The following is a 27198-nucleotide window of genomic DNA, read 5'->3' as shown; positions in this document are numbered from 1 at the left end:
GATCTGCTGGCGCGCACACACACCCCCTCTACACGGAGTATCCTGGTGCCGGGGCTCTAGCATTTATGTTTGATATCCTGATGCCGGCCCAAACAATGCCACTTCTAATGCAAATACAATCGCATCCTTTCAAAAGGACCCCATTGTCAGCGATGCATATTAACAATTTTGTCCTCCACATAAATACATTTTATGCGGGCCCAAAAATATTTGTACGTACAGAAAGTAGGATTATAGAGCGTGCCTCTCGATTTCCATGGCAATTTCCAATGGTGAAAATTGTATCCGGCACACGTGCCAAATTGAAAGGATTCCCCCCGAAAAATGCAGATCACGATGCTCGTGCTCGGTGCTGGTGGGCGTGAGGACAGCAGAGCAAATTATAGTGGTAAATTATAGGTAAACTTCCATTCAGTTACTTACATTGAGGAACTGCAAAAGGAAGGAAGGAAGAAAGAGTTAGTAATTAATATTTTCAATGAATATAAAAGAAAAGTGGAGAGAGTTCTTCAAGATCTCTATTGCAATTGTAAGTGTAAGTGCATAATCATTGCATAATCTCATTTAGTTTCTTTTGTCTTAAACGAAGTAAACAAACTCAAATTTCGAGCAAAACATTTCAAGCTAATAAACCATTCACAGTCCCGCTCCAACCCCCTTATAAATATGATCTATGGCACACATTATATATCCCTTATATGTAAGTATATCCCATAGCACTAACTCAGCAATCCAGTCAGCAGTGAAGAATCAGTTGGCGGCCGGCAATCAAGACACAGATCTATTCATATAAAATATATATGTACATATGTATGTGTATTCTCGTATAAATTTTGAATATCTGAAGACCCCAAAGAAATACCAAAGACCGGACCGGACCTCTGTTGGAGTTCTGTTCTCAGTGGCAATCCAAAGTCCCAAGTCGCAGACAGAGAGAGACATGCCATGCAAACGAAGTTCTTTTTAAGAAATTCAAACCTGCAGTGAGTGAATTATGAGGCAGGGTCTGTCAAGGCTATGGACTGATGCCTGGCAAGCGACTCACACACGCTGGGAACGGAACGGGGTAGCACAGACAATACTATATGTAGAAATAGGTGTGATCCAGGGGAGAGAGAGGGCGAGACACACCTTACGCCGCCGAATGCACAGAACAGGTTGCAGCAGCAGCAACAACAGCAGCAGCAACTGAGTTCGGGGATCTCATCGCATCGGATCGGATCTGAACAATAGGTAGACAGAACTCACGTACTCATAATCATCGATGTTTCTTCTGTGGTGTGTGCGCCTCTCTCTCATTTCTAACATTTTTAAAATCTGCGCAATCTGCTTTGGTATGCACGGGGCTTGGGCCTGTCAATAAGGTTTCCCATCTCTCAGGTTCACTCAGGTTGCTGTTTCTGTTGCTGTTGCTGTTGCTCTTGCTGATGATGATGATGTTTGATGTTGATCATGGGCAATGACTAGGAAATATTGCCTTTCCTAAGAAGGATTTGTGTCAGCAAACGTGACTCGAAAGACCAAGTTCCGAGTGGGTTCTCTGTTCTGTGCTGTGTGTGTGTGTATTTGATTGCAGATCCTTTTGTATCTGGCCTATTGTTTGAATAGTTAATTATGGGTTGGATCAGCGGACACTCCTTTACAGACCAAAAGCCGAAAACAACGAACTGAAGAAAACCTTTTTCCACTCTCAGTGGCAGCTCAAAGATTCTTTTTAACCATTTTTACCCATAATTTGGAAATTATTTTTAACAATTTTTCGAATTTTCATCTACATACACGTTGGTGCGTGGGGCGTTGGGCGTGGCTGCATTGACAACTGCTGACAATGACTTCATTTGTGGCAGTCAGGCGCTGACAAGCATCAACAAGAAGAAAAAAAGAAGACAAGTAGAATCCCCCGCACAGAAATTTTGCTCGCAGATTAATATTGCACACATATGGCGAGGATATATGTTTAGGATCTGTTGATGGATCGATATTTTTCATATACGTCATTAGTCCATTGTTCCAGAGGCCTCACAATGGATGCTGAATGTGTGTGCAATTATCGATATTCCAGCAAAAGATTGCAGAACAACGATCCGCAAATGAGGCTGCCCAAGAGATGGGCATATGATTGCACTTGCACCGCCCTCAATATTTTTGGTAGCACACAGTAATTTCTGCTGCGGTTTTTCGGTTTAAAGAGAGAATCACTGACCACAAAAGTAGAAAATCTGCCATTGATCATTCAATTTCCAACACAAATCTTATCTAGATATAGATATGTTCGTTTTCATCTGGTAATAAGAGATTTTTAAGAAGAGATCATCTTGGGGGGAAATAAATTACTCAGAGATCATTCAATTAGTTGAAAAATTATGGATCATTCCATTTCCTCGCTGGGATTATCGTTCAAGGTGGAAATTCAAACAGACTTTACTTTCGATCTGGTAATTTGATATTATAAATAATATGGTTAATCATTGTATAGGATCTTTGAAAACGGGGAACTGCATATAAATCATAGGATAGTGGACCCACCTGAAGAACACAAATGTATAAACGAAACCATAAATATTGTATATCAAGAAACAAGAAGCTTGTTGACAGATCAGATCCAATAAAGTACATAATTTATTATTTATCGCAGAATTTGAAGCGATGGCTCCTCACCATTTTATTTATATTCTCTCATAGATGATTTGACTTGACTGTTCTTAGACTTTTAGTGATTTTGATTTCTTCCCAGAAGATCAACTTTCTCCGTTCTCACCCCGCCACACCTTTTGCAACTACATGAGGCATGAGGCAGAAGGCAATTGCAAATCGACATGGACCATTTACTGTATGTATTCGGGTCGATCTTCGGTGATCTTCAAGTTTTCTTTTCCGACTTTCATCCCACGGTTACGTGGAAATGCACCCATACCCATGTCACATAAATAAAATTTGTATATGCGATTAAATTTGAAATTCGAATCGTAATGCATTTCCACGAGACACGAGAGACACGGCTGCCCCTGCCTGTCAGTCATCTTGCCAGACAGACAGACAGACACGGCACGGCACTCTCACTCTGTCGATCGCTGGCATCCCTCCTAACCCTCCTGCCTTGGACGTGGACGGGGGCATGTGATAGACAAAATCTTGTCATAACTTTGATGTTGTTAGTAAAACAATGCAATTGGCTGTCCCAAGCTGAGACCGACTGCTGCTGGGCTGGCTTCGTTCCTTCGTTTCTTACTTCTTACTTTCCCCCTTCCAAGCAAGCAAGGTCCTTTACGTTCAGGACTTCAGACCCATCCGTATCCTATCCTATACCATCCCGTTCTGTCCTGTCCCATCGACTGGGAATGGTGCGAAATCTGCTCATTGCGAGGGGTGCTGCACACAACTTTTGGGCAGCTGCCGCAACTTCTGTATGTGGAGGAGAGTGGGAAAACCGTTTTTGGGTTTCCTCTGATGATTATGCAACCGGCAACCGGAAACAACAACCACGAAGACATCATCGATGGCATCTAATGTGCTGTATAATTCCTAGAGACATTGAAAAATTACTGGACCAGGACAATCTTAAGATGATTTTGTGACTGATTTCCTTAACAAACTCGTACTCATGTTGGAGTTTGCCTCTCTGTCATATGTCCGAATTCCAAGAACCACGAAAACTGCGCATTAGGCAAGATGAAGATTAAGATCAGCGCGCATTAGAGTGGATCTCTGGAGATGTGACGATGTCCAGTCTTCCCTCAGTCTCTACCTTGCTGCCTCCTATCCCATTCCTATTGTCCCAGATCTGGTCCAACTCAAACAAATCGCTGATCTCATACGCCGACATTTCACAGGAGAAAGGGGTTTGGTAGAGTGAGGGCTAAATGTGTTGAAGGCCTCACTCGCATCGCCTCGCTCGAGTCGAGTCGAGTCGAGTATGTAACGCGATAAGATCGTCTCACATCAATCCACAGGGCAATGCTATCCCTAAGAATGTTAATCAATTAATTACATGCTGCGTATGCGCCATAGGGAGGGAGGGAGAACGGAAAGAAAGGATAGAAGATCAAGCATAAAGGATTCGCCACCGCCCAGGGGTTACCCCTTTCTCCTTTTCCCTTTTTTTTCTCTTGATTAATTTCAAACATTTCCCAAGGCTATCTATAAATTGGCATGGGACCGGCGGCCGTGTGCGGGCCAGAAAATTAGCTTGACCATCGGTCAGCGGTACGTGGGTCAGTCGCGTGGCTGATATTAATATACAAATAAATATTGACCATCAGTCTAAAGGGTTGAGAATGATAGCCAAAAGGGGTTTGTTGATCTGCAAGAAACATTTGTTTGAATCCCAATGGGAAATGAGTTATTTATTGAATATCAATGATAAGCGAGGATTATACAGGATGATCTTTCTTCAGTGACCTTGTTTAAAGGATTCAACTCTAAATATCTTTCAATTAAGTACGATTCGGGCGTTTATTTCTTATCTCTCCACTTTATTAAGCCCCTATACCGCTGTCACCATCAAAGATTTGCGCGCCAAAAAGTCAAGGCACTTGAGAAGTCATCCAAGGGCTCATAAAAAACCGAAAAATGGGAAAGAATTTCAGCAGCCTGCTGTGTGGGAACCACTGACGGAGTCGAGTCGAGTCGAGTCCCGTGTTGCAGCATGTGACAAGAACAACAACATTTTGGCACTGTCCGACACGACGACATACCGACAGACAGACAGACAGAAAGAAGATCAAAAACTGTTGCATTCATTGTGTTTGTGTGGCACTTGTTTTAGTTTCGAGCACACACATTGTGACCCAAATTGCTTTTTGGCGAAAACAAAACAGAGCAGAGATCCCGAACAAAGCCGGTGATGGGAAAGGGAAATGGATTTGGATTTGGCAATGTGCCGAGCACAAGGCGAGCTCATGTCCTGATAAATGGCCAACCACTTGACCAGGACAATGGTTCGGTAGAGCTGCTACTATTCAAATTATATAGAAAATTGCCAGTAAAACACAAACTAATTGTATTTTGGCCCGTACAATGCAACCGAACGGGCCAAACCCGGGAGGGGGTGCCATGGGAAAAACCTTCATTTTTTTCATCAATTTCGCAAAAGATCACATTGGAGTGTGGAGTCTGGCCGCCCGGGCATGGGAAACTCAAGTGGCACACAGCGGGTATCGATTGTGTGGCATGGATGCAATGTGGCAGGCAGATGATCAGCCTGGCCTTATAATCTAATCTTTATTTTTGCCATGGGTCCATGGGGTCTCTGCATGAGTATGGCTGGCCTGAAAACCCCAATATGTGCGACAGGCATATCAAAATCGAATTGAAATGCGAACAAGTCATAAAATTGTATGCTATAAACATGAAGAAAATTCTGACTAACGAATCTGAAGAGTAGTACCCTTGTATATTTATAATGCACATATTTTTCTGTGTTTCTTCAAAAAAGAATTAAACGATTTTCTTGTTTGAAAAGAAAACCCGTGTGTGGTTACCAAAACTGCATTTAAATTGTAGATAACTTAATTAAAACAAGGGCTTTTAAGTACAATTTTTAATTATAATTTTAGCCAACAAATACTCGAAAAAACTCTATGCTTAGATGATCCAAATAGCTTCGGAAATATTTGTGAAAACTCAAGGGACAAAATGATGTACTACACCCTCGGTTCCTGCTAGAGTATGCAAATAAAAATAAAATTCATATCTAAGCGTGTCAAGAACATTGTTCGCTCATTAGACGACGGAACAGCGACGACATCGCCATCCACACACACAGTCCCCCCCTATTTCCACGCAATTTTTGTTGTTTCTGTTTCTCTTGCTCACACACAATACCAACTTTTGTTATACAGCTCCAGCCGTTATAAATATGTGGGGAGCGAGAGAGAGGGGAGCAGAGCGGGAAGGCGAGCAAGAGCGGGCGGGGCGACTGGGAGAGTGCACTGAAAACTGAAAGCATCGTTGATTAGTACTTCCTGAGGCTGTTTTTCTGTATTATAGTCGAGATATTCCATATCACGCAGTGGCTAGATAGAGAGGGAGAGAGAGAGGGCGAGGTTTGCCAACAAACAAACAAACAACTGCAGCATTTGGAGGCAGAGGGAGAGAGCTTGAGTCCAGCTTATCAGTGGCACCAGCATAGGAGGGTTCATGGGGGTTCCAATGCAAGCTGAATGCAGGAATGTAGAAACGGAAGAACCTACAAAAGCTGATAGAAAGAAATGAATTTTCAGGTGCTTCTGTTCCGGCTCTGCATCTATCAAAGAGTATGGCAAATATCTAAATAAATCAGTAGTTGAAATCATCTTTTCATTTTACTTCCTTCTTGATGCCAGGATAACCTTCTTCTCGTTGTATAATGACACAACACACCCACCCAAGGAGCCCCCATCACAGAACAATTTCAGCATTGGTTAATGGACAATTATTGATTTCCTCTTTGAGCTTTCTTCGGCTCCGACTCGAAGCGCATTTAAACTCTGAACCCAGCAATTGATTGCCGGCGAGAGAGCTTCATTTGGCGGTCAGTGTCCGTCCGTCCCTTGGTCTGTTGGTGTGCGTGTGAATGAATGCGTTCTCTAACATCGAAATGAATTGCTTATTTTGACATTTATTAAAGCTTTAAATAAAATTTATGCAGAGAATCAATTAGTGGAGGAAGACCATAAAAGCGGGACAGTGGAACAGCAGCCAAGGGGAGGGGCATTGAGAGGCGCACCAGGGACCTACGCACGCAGTCGAAAGTCAAGTAACGCGAAAAGTATCTCGAGAATATTTCTCACAATCGGTTTGTAGACAAGACGAAGAAGGAAAAGACAAAAACAATTTACAGAACGCGACTTAAACGAAGAGAAAGGGTAACTTGTTGATACTCTTCTGATGCCATTGACATTAGCTAAATAATTTGGATACCATTTGGATGTGCATTTCTATCGTTGATTCTATGACAGCTATCAGATATGCATAGTAATTCGTTCTTGAGGGTTTCAAGGTTTCCGACTCTGCATTTCTCACATGTGAGCAAGAACAACCATACCCTCGGCTAGGGTATAAAAAGTAGCAGCAGCAGCAACAACAACAAATGCGGCCGCAGCCAAAGAGAAGGCAAAAAGACAACCGGACAGCAGCAGAAAGAACAACAACAACGACAAAGACTGCAAGAAATCACAAGAACACGCTGGGAGCAAGAGGAGACGAAGGCGAAGAACTGAAAGATAAACAGAATCGCAGACAGAGACACCAATACATATTGAACGCCAAACTCCTCAAAACGAGTCCTGCATACATGTACAATATTTTGGCGCAAAAACCTCCTTCCCCTACTCCTATTCCTCCTTGCACACTCATTCTGTGGCCCTGCTCTTCACCTACTTCTCTGCTGCGCTGCGCCGCGCTGCCCGCTCTCTACTGCACTTTGTCGACTGCAAGAAATCTCAGCGCCGCGTCCGCTGCGGCTGTGGCTTCCCTTCCCCCACTCTTCTCCAACGATTCTCACTCATTCTCACACATACACTAACCCACACACGCGCAGCCGAGCTCGTGTTAAGGAATTTGCGCGCGCACGTTGTTGTCCACGTCCACGTACCCTCTACTCCTGTTCACCTTCTCCTGCTCGTGACACACACACACACACGAGCCGTTCTCAGCAGGACTAATTCCTTTTTTCTTTGCTGCTCGTATCCTTCGGTTCCTTGGGCCCTTGATCAGCTGATTGAACACATGTATTGAGGCAGGAGCACATAGTGGGATGGGTAAGGAGAGTACGAGACGGGTCATTCCCCGCCGCTATCCTTGTCTAACTGTTTCTCATGCGATCCTTTTTTGCTCCTTGTGCCTATGAGTGTGTTTTCATGGGTTTTTTTCTGATTAGTTTTTGTGTATTTCTCCTATTCCTTATATACTCTGTGATTTCCCCTACTTTATTTCTGTGTACGGGCTGAAGAGAAAAGAATTTGTAGATCAATGGAGGGGGCTGGAGAAGGTGAAGACGCAATTCTTCGATGACAGACTGTCGACACCTTCGACAAAAATTTGTAATGCAAATTGTTGGGGGAGTCCGCGTCATGCGCGATATGTAAATAACTGGGCATGTACAGTGGAGTCCGCCTTGGGTGGAAGAGGGTAACTATGGTTAACGTACATTCATACTTTTAGAGATATCAGCTTCCCTTCCAGCAAGCTTTCACTGTAGTCATACATACATACATTTGGAACAGTGTTTGTGTGGAGAATAACTCACCTAGACATCAAATTGCTGGCTCTCCGCTTTGTACCTTCCTTCTAATTGCATTGCGCGCCTTCTTTAGCTTCCTTTGCCCTTCTGCCGCCCGCCAGGAACATACACGTACACTGGGACCGCCCGGCCAGCCCCTCCGCCCAGATTTCAGCATTTGCGCGCGCGCGCGAATGTATCTCAAACGCTTGTTATACACTTATGGGCTTTTATGTGTTTGCAGACACACACGTACGCATACACATACACGACCGTATGTCGCCCGACGTCAGGCGCTTAAAAAAAAACGAATCTCAAAGCTCACTTCTTGGAATTTCGATTTACAATTTAGTTCTTCACTTTTTTCCGCTTTTTTTCTGCTGCTGCTGCTCCCGCTGCTATTGTTGTGCTGCTCCATTCACATTGTTGCTGCAATTTTTGCTTGCTTTGTGTGTATGTACATATGTGTGTGCAGCCTATTCTCATTCTTGTTCTTTGCCCGCAATCAAATTCTCCAGCAGCATACATATGGATGTGTATATGAGTGTGCTTTTTTTTGCATATGTACGTTTTCTCAGTTTGCCCTTTTTCTGCTCTTCTGCTTCTTCTTCCGGAGGCTGTCGCACTGTGTCACTGAACTATTTGAGCTCTGGCCAAAGCAAATCGGTAGAGTCACAGAGAGAGTGTCTGTTTGTGTCAACTCATTAAAACTAAATTCATTTGCTCTTCAGCAGGTACCGCGATCTATTTTGATCTATATTATAATGTGTTTCAGCCCACTGTCCCGCACTATGAATGAGTTTCGAGCTTTTTCGCTGCACGGCTGCCTGTTTTGCTTCCCTCCCCTCTCTCACACTCACACAGTCTTTCACTCATACAACAAATGCGCTTTTTTAACTTGTTCAAAACCACTTTATGATTTCTGCGTCCTTTTTTTTCTCTTCTCGGTTGTTTTCCATAAAGATGATCCTCTTCTCTTCCTGCAGCAGCACAGCAACAAAAGCTCGCTTGAGAAGAGGAATTCAGAAGAATGAAACCGTAGCTCATTTGGTGGGCTTTGGCTGACGAATCAAGCGGAAATCATTCACGTGAGCATATGATGGCAATAACTGTGAATGATATCATATGTTGGTGCGGCCCGGTCTTTGCTGTCCTTTGTTTCTGCATTCATATTTGCCTGCCATACATATGTACGTCCAAGAGGGGGGCCTTACAGCTGGAGGGGAGTTCACAAGCACACTTGCACTGGAGTATCCATGGGTGTCCCACTGTCCACTCCCCATCCCCACCATACCCCTTTCCAAAACGTACTGTGAGAGATGACTCCCGCAGGGCCCTGAGCGCATATGTAACTCGATTTTTGCTTTAACTTTGCCGCAACCACACACACACACACAAAACACATGCTCACTCCACCACATAAGGATGGGAGCGAGCGCTTTGCTGCTCATTTAACGACGACATTGGCGTCTACGTCTGCAAAAACACAAAAGAGACACGCCTCCCCACCGCCCCACTGCGTCGGCCAAGGCATGGGGTTGATCATATGATCCCACTACCTGCTGATGGCTTGCTGGAGCCACCAGGAGGCGTGCAGAGGGGGGAAGGAATGCGTGGATCTCACATTATTACCTGCAAACGACACAATCGATGCCGACGCCGCCCCTGCTGCCACCGCCAGCCGATGTCTTGAATTCTGCTTAAAGATTTACTCAATTCTTTTGCTCTGCCTCCTTCGTTTGCTCTCTGCTGCCGCAGCAGCCTTCTCTCCCACTTCTCCCTCTCACACTTCCACTAAATCACATGTGTTTTTGCTTGTTCCCTCGCATTCGGCTCCACTCGGGCCCCACTCGAACCCCATTCGGGTTGGCTGCCGATGGGGTCTGGGCTTCGCGTCTGGTATAAAAGCTAGCGCGCCAAAATCAGTGCCCTCCATAGTGCACGCCGTCGATTTTGGCGCCTTCGTTCTTCTCCTTCTTGCTGGTTGCTCCGTTTCGTTTCGTCGGGTTCTCGTGAAGAATGTAGGGGAAAGGAATGTGAGTGCAAGCTACCTGTTGCACTGGAACCGCTCCAACTGCACAGATTTTCCATTATTTCCACTCTTCGGTTGGGAAACGGAAAATTGTCCACTATATATCCAAGTACATAATATGCACATAGCTCCCGATCCTGCTCTGGCCACCGCACCGTATAGTCGACACTGCTTACTCCCTCTTCGAGAGCTGGAAGAGAAGCGACAAGAAAAGAGAAGAGTATGTACTCCGTCTCCTTCTCCCCGACACAGTTGCTAAGAAGGCAAAAGACTCAAAAATTCTGCTGCAACAACAAAATACTAACTAATATAGTTGGCTACTCCCCTCTCACTCACACTCACACCAGCTCACCGCTCAGCTGTGCATTCTCGTTCGCTATTTCTACCCTGTTTCTCGATCGAGAGCGGGGGTAAAAACCAGCTGCGCCACACATTTTTCTCTCCGGAGAGAATATTTCCCTGACTCAGGAGAGTATTTCCCTGCCCGTTTAGGCACAGGAGAGTATTTCCCTGAGAATATCCTGACAAATTGCACATTCACAATGGGTAAAAATGTCCCATTCACAATGAAGACCTTTTTATTGTTATTTATATCATCATTCCTCCATTCCACCTTTCGCCAGTCTATAAAAACCAGATGCGCCCCGAGAAAACCATACATTTTTTCTCTCAACCGCCGTCGTGAACACATCTGTTGTTGCTCCTCTCTCCGTGCGGTAGTGTCGCCTGTGTGGAGTAACTATTGGATAAACATTAACACACACACCACACACACACAACAACAAATGAAAAACAGTTAAACATGCTGAAACGGACACATTAAACAATCCCAAAAAAAAGTATTAATAAAATGCAATATTAGTTATAACTTACCACCACTAAAGGACTACAAAGTGCAAAAACCGAAAACAGTAGAACTAACTGTAAATGAAGAGTGAAAAGTGATCCATCGAAAGAAAATTGTGTTTTAGCAATTTTTCGAAGATAAAAAGAGACCCGCTTAAAGGGAATCAATAATCAATTTGAAAATCCAATAAAACAACACCAACAAAATGCTCTGGGAAACGATTGTGGAAGAAAGCAGCAGCAACAACTGCAGCCTCAACAACATGGATTGCAATATCAGGTAATTATCCAAATATCCAGCCCAGGAATAGCAAGCAAAAACCCCACCAACTTTACTCGTAATTAAAATTGCAAATTCAAGAATAGCGAGAACACAAGGATAGAAAATCGGCACTAAAGTGCAAGTTCAATAACAGCAAAAAAAAAAAAAAAGTGGGATAGAATAAACGGTGTAAAAAGACAAAGTCGACTGCGGCGCCTCTGCGCGCGCTGCCTCTTTACAGTTGAACAAAAGTAAGAGTTTTATTGCTCCTCTGCTGTGTGCTTCTTATTTTTTGCATGCTCCACACCGTTTACTTTTTTTTTCGACTCAGCTGTGCTGTTGTTGTTCTTCTTGATTTTATTGTTGCTTCTTTTCATTCATTAAACCGGCTTCCGCGAGGCTCCAAAAGCGGAAGAAAAGCAACACCAACAACAAGGTAGTCGGTCGTCAGTCAGTCACTTTTTTTTGTGTTGTTGCGGTTCTTTGTGCAGTTTTTTTGAATTCCCCCGGTTTGCGTGACCCAAAGTCAGGGGCACGAGCATAGGAAAGGGGGGCCAACAATTGCAGTGAAAACGAAAAGAACTCGAGCAGAACGGTAAACGTGCACATGTGTGTGTGCGTGTTTGCGTGCCAAAGAAGAAGAAGAAGAAGAAGCACAGTAAAAGGAGGGAAGAAGCAAAAACAGTCCGACTAAATTTCTAATTCCGAATTCCAATTTACGAAAGTGCGAGGGGAAGGGGAATAGCAACCCCGCTAGCGTTTTTGTTGTGTTTACAACACTGCTACCACCACCATCACCGCCGCCGCCCGCCTGCGCTCCCCCTGCTTGTATTTTTAGCTGCAGCGCCGCCTGGGTTTAATGACCCGCTTCAGAATTTAGGGAAGAAACAGAGACCCCTCAAACACTCTCTCTCTCTCAATGCAGCTGACTAATCCTCCTTCTCTTTCTTGCGCTCTCCTTATAGCAATTCGAGCAGCAAAAACAACAGCAGTCGCGCCCGCCGCTCTCTGGCCTGCAGCGAAATGATGGCCATGGAGGAGCTGTCCTTCTACGACGATGATGTCCTGCCCGAACAGCGCGTGCCAAGTCCCGAGCTGATGGGCCTGCTCTCGCCGGAGGGATCGCCCCAGCACTTCCATATTGTGCGCCAGCAGAAAGCGCTGCCGGCGACAGCGGGAGAGGGCAGCTCAGCCGAGACGCCAGCTCGCGGCTTCCGCGTCTTCAACAGCCTCTCGTCCACCTGCTCGATGGAGTCCAATATGGATGATGAGTACATGGAGCTGTTCGAGATGGAGTCGCTAGCGGGACAGCAGCCAAGCTCCCTGGGCTTCCCCAGCGGCCTCAATTCGCTGATCAGCGGCCAGATCAAGGTGGCCTCGCCAGCCCGTCCCATCAGATCGCCCGCCCTGACCATGCGCCGTCCCTCGGTCCGACGCTGCCTCAGCATGACGGAGACGAATAGCAATCAGCTGCAGCAGCTCCAAACCCAACCAAAGACGCCCGAAATTCTGAAAGAGACTGCCCGGGACTGCTTCAAGCGTCCCGAACCCCCTGCATCGGCCAGCTGCTCGCCCATTCAGAGCAAGCGCCACCGCTGCGCCGAGAAGGAGAACTGCCCCACACCCACCGCCACCGCACCACACAGCCACAGTGGCACCACCACGACAGTGAGCTCCCATCCCCCACCGCTGCGCAAGTGCATGTCGCTGAATGACGCCGAGATCATGTCTGCGATGGCCCGTTCTGAGAACCACAACGAGCCGGAGCTGATCGGTGACTTCAGCAAGACGTACGCCCTGCCACTGATGGAGGGACGCCACCGCGATCTCAAGTCCATATCCAGCAGCACGGTGGCCCGCCTGCTGCGCGGTGAGTTTGACGGGGATGTGGCCAGCTACCGTATCATCGACTGCCGCTACCCGTACGAGTTCGAAGGCGGCCACATTGCGGGGGCCAAGAACCTGTACACCACCGAGCAGATTCTCGAGGAGTTCCTCTCCGTGGCACAGACTGAGCTGCAACAGCAGCAGGCGGCCGAAGCCGGCCCCAAGCGCCACATCATCATCTTCCACTGCGAGTTCTCCTCGGAGCGGGGCCCCAAGATGTCGCGCTTCCTACGCAATCTCGATCGGGAGCGCAACACCAACGCCTACCCAGCCCTCCACTATCCCGAGATCTACCTGCTGCACAACGGCTACAAGGAGTTCTTCGAGACGCACATTGAGCACTGCGAGCCGCACACCTACCGCCCCATGCTGGACCCTGCCTACAACGAGGCGTATCGTCACTTCAGGGCCAAGTCAAAGTCCTGGAACGGCGATGGTCTCGGCGGTGCCACTGGGCGTCTCAAGAAGTCCCGCTCCCGTCTCATGCTGTAAGGGAGGGGGCCGCAGTATGGCTTTGAGTCGTTATCAATTTGGGTGTTATCTGGGTATTGTATATAATAATAGAGATGGTCGCTCATCTGGGGGATATTTATTTCACACGCAGCATTTTAAGTTGATTTTTGTTGATTTTCATTTGTTAATCTATGGCTTAAGTTTAACCACCACCCCCCTCTGTCACACACACACACACGCAAACACAAAACTTTCGATGTCACCCCTCATTTTTATTTAGTTGTCTATTGTTTTTTATGAATTCGGCTTTAGTTCAATTATTTGTAGACCTTTAGTTCAAATTTTAACGTAAAGAGCGGCGAAACAAACGCAGAAGCAAAAGCTCAAACGAACAAACAAACAAAAAATGTGCATTATAAGCTAACGAAAAGAGGTAAAGCGAGAAACTGTCATGTCATTTAAATTTAAGAGGCCGAAACAGAATTTTATACATTGTAGATGTCCTCACCCCCACACCCCACCAAACCACCCCATCAGACTCCTTCATCAAGTTTTAGATGATAAGCAGTAAGAAATGGCTAAAAACACACACACACACACACACACACATACGTTCATCAATCCATGTTTAAATGTTTAAGTATGATTATATAAGAGTTAAAGTTGCAAACTTTGACTAGGTACAATTTACGCTTATTATTTGTTTAATTTTAAATATACCTTAATACTTAATACAAGAAAAACGAAAACTGAACTGAAAATTATACCACTGGCATTATATTTTTATATTTCTGGCGCCAAAAGCCTTTGAAGAGCGGGAAAAAAAAAAATGTTGATGCTAATTTCTCAGTTAAAATTTGGCGCGCATTGAACTATTGTCACAGCAGCGACATCTATGTAAGATTGGATAAATCAGCACCAGAGGGCGCGATATTTGTGGCATGAAAGAAGTGCCATCTATGCGGCAACAAATGGAACTGGTAATAAACCGATTCAGATGTAAGAATCGTGCAGGCGCGATGTTCAAATATTTTTGTACACACAGAAATTGACACATTTATGAAACACTTGTAAACTTAATTAAACACGGTCTCACTCACTCTTAATTTCAGGTAGGACAATCTGGCAACCTCGGAAAAATGGGACATTGGTCTGTCTCTGCGCGAGTGGCTTTTGTAGATCGAAATGGCTCTTCGCCGCGAGACACCCGAAACGATGGAGATGGCCCGGATCTGATCCTCCCAGATGAAAGTGGGACACTCCCTGTCGAATGTGTGATGCCTGGAGTGGGGCACCTTCCTCGTCCGACAATTGAGGCACGCCTGCGCCCGATGGCACCTCTCGCCGGCGGTCAGGTGGTACGCATAGCCGCAGTTTGCACAGGTCCTGGGACGTTGACACGTCCTGGCAGGGTGGCCGAAGAGCAGACAATTGCTGCAGCGCGTTGGATGTGGCACGTACGGATGGAGTCGTATGACTTTGTCACCCATTCGAATGCTGGGCGGCGGATAGGGATGGGCAAACTGCAGTATGATCAAACCCGTCTCGTGCTCCTTGTTGCGCTTCCTCCTACGAGTGATCTTGCTGACATGGATGACATCGTGCTCCTGCAGCTGCTGGAGTATCTCCGCCTCGCAGTGTTGCGCCAGTTCGTACGAATGCATCACGGCCCTGCCATGGTTGAGACTCCAATGTTCCCTCACCGCCAAATCGATGCTGCTGGAGAGCGAGAAGAAGCCCACCTGCGCGAGTTTTGCGGCATTCAGGCTGCCCCAAGTCTTGACGAGCACCGTGCCGTTGCTCAGCTTCTGGCAGTATTCGATGGGACCGCAGCTGATGTTTTCCAGCACGTTCCTGATGAGCTCCACCGACACACGTTGCAGTCCGTCGCCGGAGTTCAATCGGGATATGGTGAGATACTTGGGATACGGCACTCCGCTACGTTCTGCCATTGTGCAGCCTTCGAGTGTCCTGGCGAAACTGTTACCTATGGCTGGCTGGTTGACTGAGTTTCTCCCACATCAATCAGCCGCAACGTTGCCGCCGTGATCTTATGACGCTTTACCTTTTGGCGTAGGCGTTTATCCTCATTATACACTTACAATTTGGGGATGGGGATGTGCCTGTTCCTTTCACTTGGATGCTTAAGACTTTATAACTCTTGCTGATAAAATAGAACACAGATCTACCAATGAAACTTCAGAGCTTACAGTCACATAATACACGAAACTTTCACCAAAACTGTAACTGAAAACTGAAAAGGGTATTTAAAGCACGCACCAAAGACTCATTGCGGACTCTCCCTCGCTTTCTCTCTGCCCCTTGTCAAGTGCACATGCTCGTAAGCAGATTAGTGTTTGATTTCCTTGCAGCGCATATGTCTGAGGGTACCCACTCTTACTTTAATTCCCTGAAAAAAGGGGGGGACTGAATCGCATCGCATGAATGTGATGTGATGTGATGTGGTGCCAATTAGTCGGAAGCAAAAGCCTTTCTATGAGTGTCTCGTCTGTGTACTTCCGAGTCCCTGCCCTTTGGGGGGTAGCCCAACATTTGTTTTGCCACTTCTTTTTGTGTTTGTGTGTGCGTGTGCCTCCGCTTATCTGTGTGGGGGGTGTGGCGTGGGTGTGCGCGTCCCGCCACGGGGGGTGGACCCGACTCTAGGGTCGGGTGGCGGCTGAGGTGCTGCTGGCATACCAAATAGAAAGAAATGGGTTAATCAGCACAATTAAGGTCAAAACCACGTCTCTATTTTTGTTTTTTGTGTGTGTTTTTGTGTGTGCGCGTTTTGCAGTGTGACACAAAATTGCGCATACGCCGGGTAAGCCCTGCCATTATTTTATTGCAAGCCACCCGCTGCGACTCTCTGTGTGTGTCAAACACACACACCAAAACACGTATGTGTGTGTGTATGTGTGTGTTTATGCATGATAAAGATGCTCGAAAAGCTTCCACTGCGCAACCTCTAAGCCGTCGACGTTTCAAGTCTTTCTCTCTCTCTCTCTCTCTCTCTTTGAATTTTCTCTGCAAATGTTTATCTGTATTTCTCGTTCTACAACTGTACTTGCACTTGTACGTGTGTGTGTGTGTGTTGCTGTACTTGTGTGCGTGGCAGTCGTCTGGCTATAAGACAAAAGCGCTGCTCAGAAAACTTTAGATACGCGTCGACCGTCGAGCAGGTCGTACATTTCGCCCCGTAATTCTGGCTGCTGCTTGTCGCTGTCTGTCCCCTCTGTGGCATCCAACTGTGTGTGGCAGCTCTGTTAACGGTTTGGTGCGTCTCTACAGCATTTGTGTGTCAAGCAGTTTTGTGCTCAAGTGCAGCTTGAAGCCAACCACAACAGCTACAAAAGAATAACCAGCCGAATTCAAGAGCAACTCATGAAACACGTACCGTGGACAACCACAAATGAAATTGTTTCGGTCTTTCGCAAAACAAAGTGATAAAAGTGTGTTAAGAGACCGCATTCAAGAACCGAAATAGCCAGAACAAGTTTTTATTCTGTGTCTGTGTGTTTGTGTCTGTGTGTCAAGTGCTGGCAGAAATTTGAACTTATTTGTTTTTGGCGAACATTTTGCGGTACTCGCTGTGCCAGAATTTGATTGAACACTTGCCGGATAATGCCATATTTGCAGCCGTAAACAATGACATATGACCGGTGCCCCCAGACACTGGGGAATTGTGTAAATATTATTATATCCAGCCGAGAGGCAAAACAACTGCAGAACGCCCCAGCAATAAACACGATAGAGCTCAATCTATATACTTTGTAAACCGCTTGCAAATCAATTGGCAAAAAAATCTGTAGAGTGTACGAATGTGTGGTCCGAGTGCGAGTACATATTGGACATGTGGGGCTGTACTCCCTTAATGGCCCGGCGTTGGGTTCAATTGATAAGTCAATGCCAGACCCAGAGCATCGCCTGCGGCAGCACGTGCTTGACATTTACTGCGCCCAGCAACCGTTCAAAAATCGTCTGCTTAATCATCTGTGGTCTTAGGAAGTGTGAAAACCATTTGGTCACAGCTGCTGGCATTTAGTTATAGTTAGACAAATGTTGCCTTACCTTTTTACAGGTACTTGTGGCTAATTAATGAGACTCCTAAAGGTTAGAAAGCACTTGACTTCACACCAATTAGACAACTCATTTCTCTACAAAATTATTTCCCAATTTAAAGCTCGTTTTAAGGATGTTTAGGGAGTTTAAATACAAATCTCAGTTTGGTTAAATGATTTTCAAATCGATTTTTAGAACATTTCAATGATTTCAGTTACAAAGCAATTTCCTCAGAGTATATTCCAGTACCATTTCTGCATACAAAAATGAATTATTTCAGAGTCAAGTACATACCTGGGTGACGTTCTTCTCTTTCTCCTCGCACCTTTTGGTGTGGCATGTTCTGATTTATGCTTATTGAAGCTTCCAAAGGCTTGCCATCGGTTTCCATATTATATTCATATGCTAATTATTCAGGTTCATTGACCGCACCCGCATTTACACACAAATGTACCTATGTATGTATGCACCCAAAGAACTTGAAAAGCAGAAGCCAGAATCGAGAAACAACTGAACAACTTTTGCATAATTAATATGAAGAGTGCCAGCGCGCAGAGCGGAATAAAGCGAAACGGGAGGGAGCTGCAATCTGGTTAATCCAGTCTAGAACATTTACGAGTATGCAACTCCACCTCCTTCTACTCTGCTTCGGGTGCGGTTACACCTTGATCTGAAGAGCAGGCTTCAAAATTGCATATAAAGTCCATGCAAATGAGGAATAGCTTTTAGGAGTAGCTTTTTCTTCAGAGTTTTACAATATTTATTTCTGATTTTATTCAACAGAATTTCCATAAATTGGAACATGCCTGCACGAGACCTTTCAAAGTGTTTCCTAGCCTCTCTCTCTCTCAGTATGCTTATTCTAGGAACATAGATATGGAAATATTGAAAGCGTTTTCCTCTTTGGTTTATTCAAATGTTCAATTATTTTTATGGACATCCCATAACTATTCAACTTTGCGCCTAGTCAAATGTGTAATTAGTAAAGTGTGGAGTAAATGTAAGATGATAAAATGAGCAATTACATTCCACAGCGCATACCTTTTATCGAATTCAGCAGAAGTACAGATTATATATTGCTTGATCAAACATTTAGCCATACAACTAAGTAGTGCCTCCCGCCGGCAAGGGCATACGTGCTTAAGTGCTCGCTCAGACCCAAACCCAAAAAGACTCCACTGAGCATAATGAATCGAGTTTTATTGGCCCAGACCTTAATACGTGTCCGGCATAATGAGCGGAGCTCCCGCACCGCGATCGTAAATGAAAACAAATTAAACGAAGTGCGATTTGCATTAAAGCGAAATAAAGCAATGAGAAACATAGTAAATTACGCTTATGAAAACAGAGAACAGAGAAGAGAAAATGGAAAATGGAAAACGTAAAACAGTAACAAGTGTTTGCGCTTCGCTTCGTTCGGTTTGATTAATTTAATGAATTTCCAAAGTGATTTAGTTAATTGCATTGCGAGTAATCCCCACAGAAACCCCCTGACGAGTTCTCCTCCTCTTCTGCTTCGTCTCCTCTGTAGAGTTCGGCCATGAAGTGGTTTCTGCTGTTCGTGGTGGCCCTTGGACTGGGCCTGGCCGCGGCCAGCACCAGCTCCAGCTACAACTTTTACCGCCTGCCGTCGGCTGTGCGGCCCCAGAAGTACCATCTGCAGATTCTGACGCATCTGGATAATCCGGAGGAGCTGCGTTTCGCCGGCACAGTCAAGATTCTCGTGGAGGTGCTGCAGAACACCAACAACATAACGCTCCACTCGAAGAATCTGACCATAGACGAAAGCCAGATCACGCTCCGACAGACTAGCGGCGACGAGAAGAAGGATAATTGTGTGTCCTCCACGGAGGTGAACTCTGCGCATGATTTCTACGTGCTGAACTCGTGCCAGGAGCTGCTGGCCGGCAATGTCTACGAGCTGTCGTTGCCCTTTGCTGCTGATCTGAACAAGCAGCTGGAGGGCTACTATCGCAGCTCCTACAAGGATAGCGAAACCAATCAGACAAGGTGCGAGACAGGTTCAGGGTACAAACTTATACACAACTGATGGAATCTCCTTGACAGATGGCTCTCGATTACCCAATTCGAGCCGGCCTCGGCTCGTGCCGCCTTCCCCTGCTTCGATGAGCCCGGCTACAAGGCTCCCTTTGTGGTTACCCTGGGATTCAACAAGAAGTACACGGGTCTCAGCAACATGCCGGTGAAGGAAACCAAACCGCAGTAAGTTTCGATCATTATACAATTTTCTGTAGAGTGAAAAGTATTTCCCTTGCAGCGAATCTCTGGCCGATTACGTTTGGGTCGAGTTCGAGGAGTCGGTGCCCATGTCCACCTATCTGGTGGCCTACTCCGTCAATGACTTTGCGAACAAACCCTCCACACTGCCGAACAGCCCGCTCTTCCGCACCTGGGCCCGCCCGAATGCCATCGATCAGTGCGATTATGCGGCAGAGTTCGGCCCGAAGGTCCTCCAGTACTACGAACAGTTCTTCGGCATCAAGTTCCCACTGCCCAAGATCGATCAGATTGCCATTCCCGACTTCAGCGCGGGTGCCATGGAGAACTGGGGACTGGTCACGTACAGGGAGATTGCGCTGCTCTTCTCGCCGAATCACACCTCGCTGGCGGACAAGCAGCGGCTGGCCAATGTGGTGGCCCATGAGCTGGCCCATCAGTGGTTCGGCAATCTGGTGACGATGAAGTGGTGGACGGATCTCTGGCTGAACGAGGGCTTTGCCACGTACATTGCCAGTCTGGGTGTGGAGAACATCAATCCGGAGTGGCGCTCCCTGGAGCAGGACTCGCTCTCCAATCTGCTGGCCATCTTCCGGAAGGATGCACTGGAGAGCAGTCACCCGATCTCACGACCCATCGAAATGGTATCGGAGATATCCGAGAGCTTCGATCAGATCTCATATCAGAAGGGTTCCTCGGTGCTGCGCATGATGCACATGTTCCTCGGCGAAGAGTCCTTCCGCGCGGGTCTGCAGTCCTATCTGCAGATGTACTCCTACAAGAACGCCGAGCAGGACAATCTCTGGGAGTCGCTGACCCAGGCGGCGCACAAATTCCGTGCTCTGCCCAAGAGCTATGACATCAAGAGCATCATGGACTCGTGGACACTGCAAACGGGGTAGGGAATGCTCTTTCGAAACTCTTCTAATTACAATTGCTAAACCTCTTCGATCTTCCAGCTATCCCGTGATCAATGTCACTCGGGATTACGCAGGCAAGAGTGCCAAGCTCAGCCAGGAGCGATATTTGCTCAACACTCAGATCTCGCGGGCACATCGCGGCGGCTGCTGGTGGGTGCCGCTCAGCTACACGACCCAGGGGGAGCAGGACTTCAACAACACGGCGCCCAAGGCATGGATGGAGTGCGGCAAGACGGGCGAGAGTCTGCCCAAGACCATCCAGGATCTGCCCGGCAACGATCAGTGGGTCATCTTCAATACGCAGCTGTCGACGCTCTACAAAGTGAACTACGATTCGCACAACTGGAAGTTGCTGATTGAGACACTCACCGAGGGGGATTTCGAGAGGATTCATGTGATCAATCGCGCACAACTGATCGACGATGCCTTGTACCTGGCCTGGACCGGCGAACAGGATTACGAGATTGCCATGCGATTGATTGGTTATCTGCAGCGTGAACGCGAGTATCTGCCCTGGAAGTCGGCACTCGAGAATCTGAGGCGTGTGGGTCGCATTGTGCGACAGACGCCCGAGTTTGAGTTCTTCAAGGTAAATTCCCCAAATTCCCACAAGTACTCCAAATTGTATTCCAAATCCTGCACTTGGCATAACCTCTGGCTCTCATTCTAAACTGTCTTTAAATTGCACTCCCAACCAAAAATCCATCCAACAAAACTCCAAACGAAAAGTTATTTTTTGTCGTAAGTCTATGCATGATGTAAGAACAAGTAAGACTGAGAAAATAGTCGTGTAAATTCAACGACTATAAAATATTCGGTAATCGCAGAAGGTTGACTTTAAATTGTAATTTCTGAGATCCAAACAGATGTACGGTTACCGGGTATTTAAGTGTTCCCCAGACATCATATAACACTTACTTAATATCCACTAACACCGATTGTTTGCCCCTCTGCCTCACCCGCAGCGTTATATGAAGAAGCTGGTTACACCGATTTACATGGACTTGAACGGCCTCAACGACACATTCAGCGGCATACAGCAGCAGGATCAGATATTGCTCAAGACAATGATCGCCAATTGGGCGTGCCAGTATCAGGTGGGTGACTGTGTGCCTCAGGCCCTGCAGTACTATCGCAACTGGCGATCGGAGGCACAGCCCGACGAGACGAACCCCGTGCCGCTCAACCTCAGGGGCACCGTCTACTGCACCTCGATCAGGCATGGCAGTGACTCGGACTGGGAGTTCCTGTGGGCGCGCTACAAGAACTCGAATGTGGCTGCCGAGAAGCGTACCATTCTGACGGCTCTGGGCTGCTCGCGGGAGGTTTGGATTCTGCAGAGGTATCTGGAAATGACCTACGACCCGAACCAGGCCATACGCAAACAGGACTCGATGTGGGCCTTCCAGGCGATTGCCTTCAACGAAGTGGGCTCCCTGCTGGCCAAGAAATACTTCATGGACAACGTGAACTTCTTGTTCAAGTTGTAAGTCTCACAAATAACGATTGGAGGAGTGATGGGCATTATATATTAATCCCTTTTGTGTTTTGCTTCAGCTACTATCCGTTAACCAAGGACATGGGTCGCCTGTTGACGCCCATCTCGGAGCAGGTCATCACCCAGAGCGACTTCAATGAGTTCCGGAACTTTGTTCTGATGTCACGGGACTCGCTCAAGGGTCTGGAGCAGGCCATCCAGCAGAGCCTCGAGACGATGCTCACCAACGTGCAATGGAAAAATCGCAACTACCATCAAATGTCGCGCTCCATTCAGAAGCTCCTCTAAGCCAGTGTCCTCCTCGCCCAGCCCATCCAGCTCTCATCAGCTCTCATTGACGAAGGAATCTCTTCAGTTAAGCAGGAATACGATATATATATTTAGAAAATCCTCTAATAAACTATTCAATACTATAGTACACGTATTATCCGAGTATATCCACAACGAAGTTTTCCATTTCTGTGTAGGGTATGCCGGAGATGATTGCGGCCCTGCCTGGTCGTTAAAGTTTCATTGATTGAAATATGTTTTGGGTTCTACATTAATGGGGTATAAAAGGCAGGTTTGCCTTGGCTTGGGTTTAGTTTATTTTAAACAAGTGGCAGTGGATGTTTTTCCAATTCAACCAAAAAATATATGCAAGGAGCAAGATAAAGACTTACAAGTAAAGGAATCAACCGAACATAAATCATGGAAGTGAATATTGTGACTTAACTTCCGATGCGCGAACTCAAGTGAATATTTGAATGAAAGATAATGTTTTTCCAAGGGTTAAAGCATTCAAAAGACGAATAATAGTTCCTTACAGTCATGCCTGGACTTTTGTATTCTCTGTTTTGTGTAGGATTATTCTGCTTAAGTTTATGCCGAGCAGAGTACACCCATTCCCGACTGCCGCGAACGCTGAAACCCTTGAGCTACAATCTAAAGATTGTCAGCCATTTGCATGGACCCAAAAAGTTCACCTTCGAAGGGGAAGTGCACATTCAAATGGTCACCCGATACGAGACAGATAATGTTACCCTACATGTTGGAAACATTACGATCCATGAGTCCCAAATTAAGTTGATTGCTCTGGATGGCAATGATACAGCATTTGAGTTGGATGGAACTGGCGAAGTGCCAGAGCTGCAATATTATATGTTATTTCTGACTGCGAAGCTTGTGCCCGATGTGGTCTACGAGCTGAGATTGGCCTTCTCCGGCGACATAATTGAGGGCGGAGATGGCTACTACTGGAACAAGTACCAGGACAGAGAAAACGACACCAGGTACGGGCTCCCAGTAGTTGGTATCTCGTATAAAGAAATGTCCTTGCAGATATCTGACGGCCACTCAGTTCCAGCCAACACTCGCACGGGAAGTGTTTCCCTGCTTCGATGAGCCCCATCTGAAAGCGAACTTTACCATTACATTGGGCCACGACAAGGCCTATCACTCGCTCAGCAATATGCCCGTTAAGCAAATCACTCCACAGTAAGTCGATCATGGGGAACTCTGTTCGAATTTAAAGCGTATTTTCTCTACAGCGCCGAGCTTCACAACTACGTTTGGACGGAGTTCCAGGAGTCCGTACCCATGCCCACCTATCTGGTAGCCTTCTCCGTGAACGACTTTGATCATACAACGACCGTGAAGTCGGACAGCGGCTTCGAGTTCCGTTCCTGGGCGCGCCACGATAGAAACTCCACGACTCTGCGTGCCATGATCTATGGCAATGTCATTGGCTTTAAGGTGCTGCAGATCCTGGAGAAATTATTCGGCATCAACTACGCACTGCCGAAGATGGATCAGATGGCCGTGCCCAACTACACGGGAGCGATGGAACACTGGGGCCTGGTCACGTACCAAGAGTCGCGGATCTTCAGCACAGCCGAGACGACAGTGTCGGAGCGGCATGCAATTGCAGAGATGGTGGCCCATGAGATGGCACATCAGTGGTTCGGTAATCTGGTCACGGCCAAATGGTGGTCGGATCTCTGGCTGAACGAGGGTTTTGCCTCGTACATTGGCTGCTACGCCCTGCAGGAACTAATGCCTGCCCATGAGCCCTGCGAGCACACGATCGTCGCAAGTCTGAACACAATCTTCAGTGCGGATGCGAACAACAATTCCAGGAGTTTCGCGCGATCCGTAATGGATGGCGAGGAGATCAGCGCCACCTTCGATGAGTTCTCCTACGGTAAAGGTGGCATTGTCCTGCGAATGTTGCACCACTTCCTGGGCACCGACACATTCAAGGCGGGCATGCGTGACTTTCTGAAGCGGTTCGCCTACGGCAATGCTGGCAAGAAGGATCTTTGGGCAGCCTTCACTCGGGTGGCCGAAGACAATAAAGATCTGCCGGCCAACTTTAGTGTGGCGACCATTATGAACACGTGGACAAGGCAGCCGGGCTATCCGCTGATCAATGTCACCCGCAACTACAATGATGGCACAGCGAATGTCACGCAGCAGCGCTTCCTGCAGGATGAGCAGGAGGATGCGCGGCAGGACTGCTGGTGGATACCACTCTCCTTCACAACGTCCGAGCGGTTGGATTTCATGGACACCGTACCTCGCCATTGGTTTCAGTGTCCCAGTGAATCAGATTCCGAGAAGGAGACGGATTCGGACTCCGATGTCTTGAATATTCCCTTGCACATCTCCGCCAAGCAGTGGGCCATTTTCAATCTGCGCATTTCCGGGCTCTATAAAGTCAACTACGACAGGGATAACTGGGAGCTGATCATTGACACCTTGAACAGCGAACACTACAACAAAATTCATGCCCTGAACCGAGCACAGCTGCTGGACGATTCCCTCAATCTGGCCTGGGGCGGGTACATCGGATACGATGTGGCCCTGCCGCTGGTTAAGTACCTGAGAAGGGAGTTAGAGTCTTCGCCCTGGCTGATGGCCATGTCCAATCTGCAGAAACTGACGCTCATCATGAGGCGAACAGCTCACTATCCCAGCTTCAGGGTAGGCAACTCGATGGGGTTCCATCACTTGTACAGATTCATTGGTTCCTTTTCGCCCCCAGGGCCTGGCACAGCTGATAACGACGCCCATCTACAAGCATCTGGGTGGACTGAAAGACAAAAGGGGCCTGAAGCTCAAACAGAAAATGCTGAAGACCCAACTCGTTGCGTGGGCATGTGCCAACAGGGTGGACCGCTGCATAAAGGATGCCAAAGAATTATTTCTCCGCTGGCGGTCAGTCAGCGATCCGGAGAAACACAATCCCATACCCGTGGACATGCGCTCCACCGTCTACTGTACGGCCATTGCCGAGGGCGATGAAATCAATTGGTACTTCCTGTGGCGACGCTACAGCAGCCCCACCGATCTCCATAGCAGGGGCATGCTCCTGAGCGCCTTGGCCTGCACACAGAGGCCGTGGGTGGTGCTCAAGTTCTTGGATTTCATTATGCGCCCAAGTGGCGTCATGCCCGATGAAGATGTTAGTGCTGCAGTGGAGGCGATGACCAATCAGGATGTGGGCTTTCACATAGCCAAGGGCTATCTGATGGAACGATTCGCAGGCAAACTTCCGTGAGTAATGAAAGACTCTACCGAAAATGTTTCTTAAACTTGAACTCGCAATAGGAAAAGCCGCAAAACCATTGTTAATTTTACACATCTGCTGATTGCCGTGACCCGTAAGATCCACACCAAGAGCGATGCGCAAAGCTTGGCCAGCCTCATTAGGAATCACATGCCGGAAATCCAGTCGGAGGAACTGCTGTATAAGCTACGCCAGGCGGTAAGCAGCATGGTGGGGAATGTTAAATGGCGAGCACGGAATGCCAAGAAGGCGGCCAGTGCTCTGAGGAAGGTTATGAAGCTTGAGGATGCAGAGGAGCGGATAAGAGTGGATACGTATGGGGGTTAGAAATATGAAGATACGAGATACTGCACATACCATATGTAGATGTTTGTATATTTCGTATATTTAGTTAAGCTAGAACATGCTAATTCATAATGAACATAAATAGAATTGGAGTTCAACATCGTCCCTTCCAATATAATCATACATACATATCTCCTTGTTGTGTGGTGTGTGTGTGTGTGTTTCCTGTTTGTTAATGTACATTACATAATTATTTGCTTTGTAAATGTTAATATCACTATAGCAGCGCTCTTGAAAATAAGGAAAAAACAACTAAACGCAACAGAACTAAAATTGACAGTAAAACTAGCGAATTTGATGAATAAGAATGCAAATGGAGAAACTAAATCTAAATACTAAACATATTGCATAAGTAGTATGTGTGTGTGGGTGTGGTGAGAGAGTGTGTGTGCTATTATTATTATTTCGTATTTATTATAATAATTATTAAAACTATTTATCAATGTTACATTACACGTGGTTTATGTTATGTGGTTTTTGTGTGATGAAGTTCTCCTGTTCTCCTTTGTCATATGAAAACATTTTTATAAACTATGCACTCAACATTTTATAACAATTCTCAGTTGTTCCATCTTGATGCCGTTTCGCTCCGTTCTATCAGATCTGATCTGATCTCATCTCTTCCACACTTCCTTTAATTCGAATCAATTATATTCCGCCTGCTAGCTGCGTGTTCCTATGGATAGTCCTGCGTTTAACAACTATTCAACACTTCGTATATGTATAATTCGTGAATATTATGCACACACATATGTATCCACTTAAATGTATGCATATGTATGTATAGCTCATTGTTTACAATAAACCATTCCATTCCATTTACTAGATGTATACTTGATGCTGTAATTATTACAGATTGATTTGCTGAGACTGCTACTGCTTTCGGTCTCCCTGCAACTGGATTTCTT

General features: G+C 46.5%; 5 protein-coding genes across 6 annotated transcripts; 3 read left to right on the top strand and 2 right to left on the bottom strand.

The window, feature by feature from the left end:
* Positions 1-8759: 8759 nt before the first annotated feature.
* On the bottom strand, positions 8760-9483 carry LOC117896019. The gene is given in 4 exon segments (XM_034804026.1): positions 8760-9143; positions 9145-9206; positions 9209-9261; positions 9441-9483. Coding segments are annotated over 4 exon segments (312 nt in total). The 3' UTR covers positions 8760-8989.
* Positions 9484-10853: 1370 nt separating this feature from the next.
* LOC117899075 (M-phase inducer phosphatase) lies at positions 10854-14441 on the top strand. Its single transcript, XM_034808845.1, has 2 exons — positions 10854-11358; positions 12306-14441. Exons 1-2 carry the CDS (start codon positions 11285-11287, stop codon positions 13717-13719), a joined length of 1488 nt encoding a protein of 495 aa, XP_034664736.1. The 5' UTR covers positions 10854-11284; the 3' UTR covers positions 13720-14441.
* A 315-nt stretch (positions 14442-14756) lies between these two features.
* Positions 14757-15632, bottom strand: LOC117896018. The gene has a single exon (XM_034804025.1). It carries the CDS (start codon positions 15630-15632, stop codon positions 14757-14759), a length of 876 nt encoding a protein of 291 aa, XP_034659916.1.
* Positions 15633-16842: 1210 nt separating this feature from the next.
* On the top strand, positions 16843-22815 carry LOC117899074 (aminopeptidase N). Of its 2 annotated transcripts, none has more exons than XM_034808844.1 (7): positions 16843-16954; positions 19271-19749; positions 19807-19962; positions 20018-20875; positions 20937-21486; positions 21863-22383; positions 22455-22815. In XM_034808844.1, exons 2-7 carry the CDS (start codon positions 19280-19282, stop codon positions 22681-22683), a joined length of 2784 nt encoding a protein of 927 aa, XP_034664735.1. In that variant the 5' UTR covers positions 16843-16954; positions 19271-19279; the 3' UTR covers positions 22684-22815. The 2 variants fall into 2 exon arrangements, with proteins under 2 accessions (XP_034664735.1, XP_034664734.1); XM_034808843.1 differs by having other exon boundaries at positions 16855-16949.
* Positions 22816-23019: 204 nt separating this feature from the next.
* LOC117899073 (aminopeptidase N-like) lies at positions 23020-27159 on the top strand. The gene is made up of 5 exons (XM_034808842.1): positions 23020-23666; positions 23716-23871; positions 23925-25359; positions 25421-25932; positions 25987-27159. The coding sequence occupies exons 1-5, from the start codon at positions 23206-23208 to the stop codon at positions 26270-26272; spliced, it is 2850 nt and encodes a 949-aa protein (XP_034664733.1). The 5' UTR covers positions 23020-23205; the 3' UTR covers positions 26273-27159.
* Positions 27160-27198: the final 39 nt, after the last annotated feature.

The sequence above is a fragment of the Drosophila subobscura genome, chromosome O (assembly GCF_008121235.1).
Source record: "Drosophila subobscura isolate 14011-0131.10 chromosome O, UCBerk_Dsub_1.0, whole genome shotgun sequence".
Classification (NCBI taxonomy): domain Eukaryota; kingdom Metazoa; phylum Arthropoda; class Insecta; order Diptera; family Drosophilidae; genus Drosophila; species Drosophila subobscura.
Note: the sequence above shows the minus strand (reverse complement) of the source record. Positions and strands in the feature narration are given on the sequence as shown.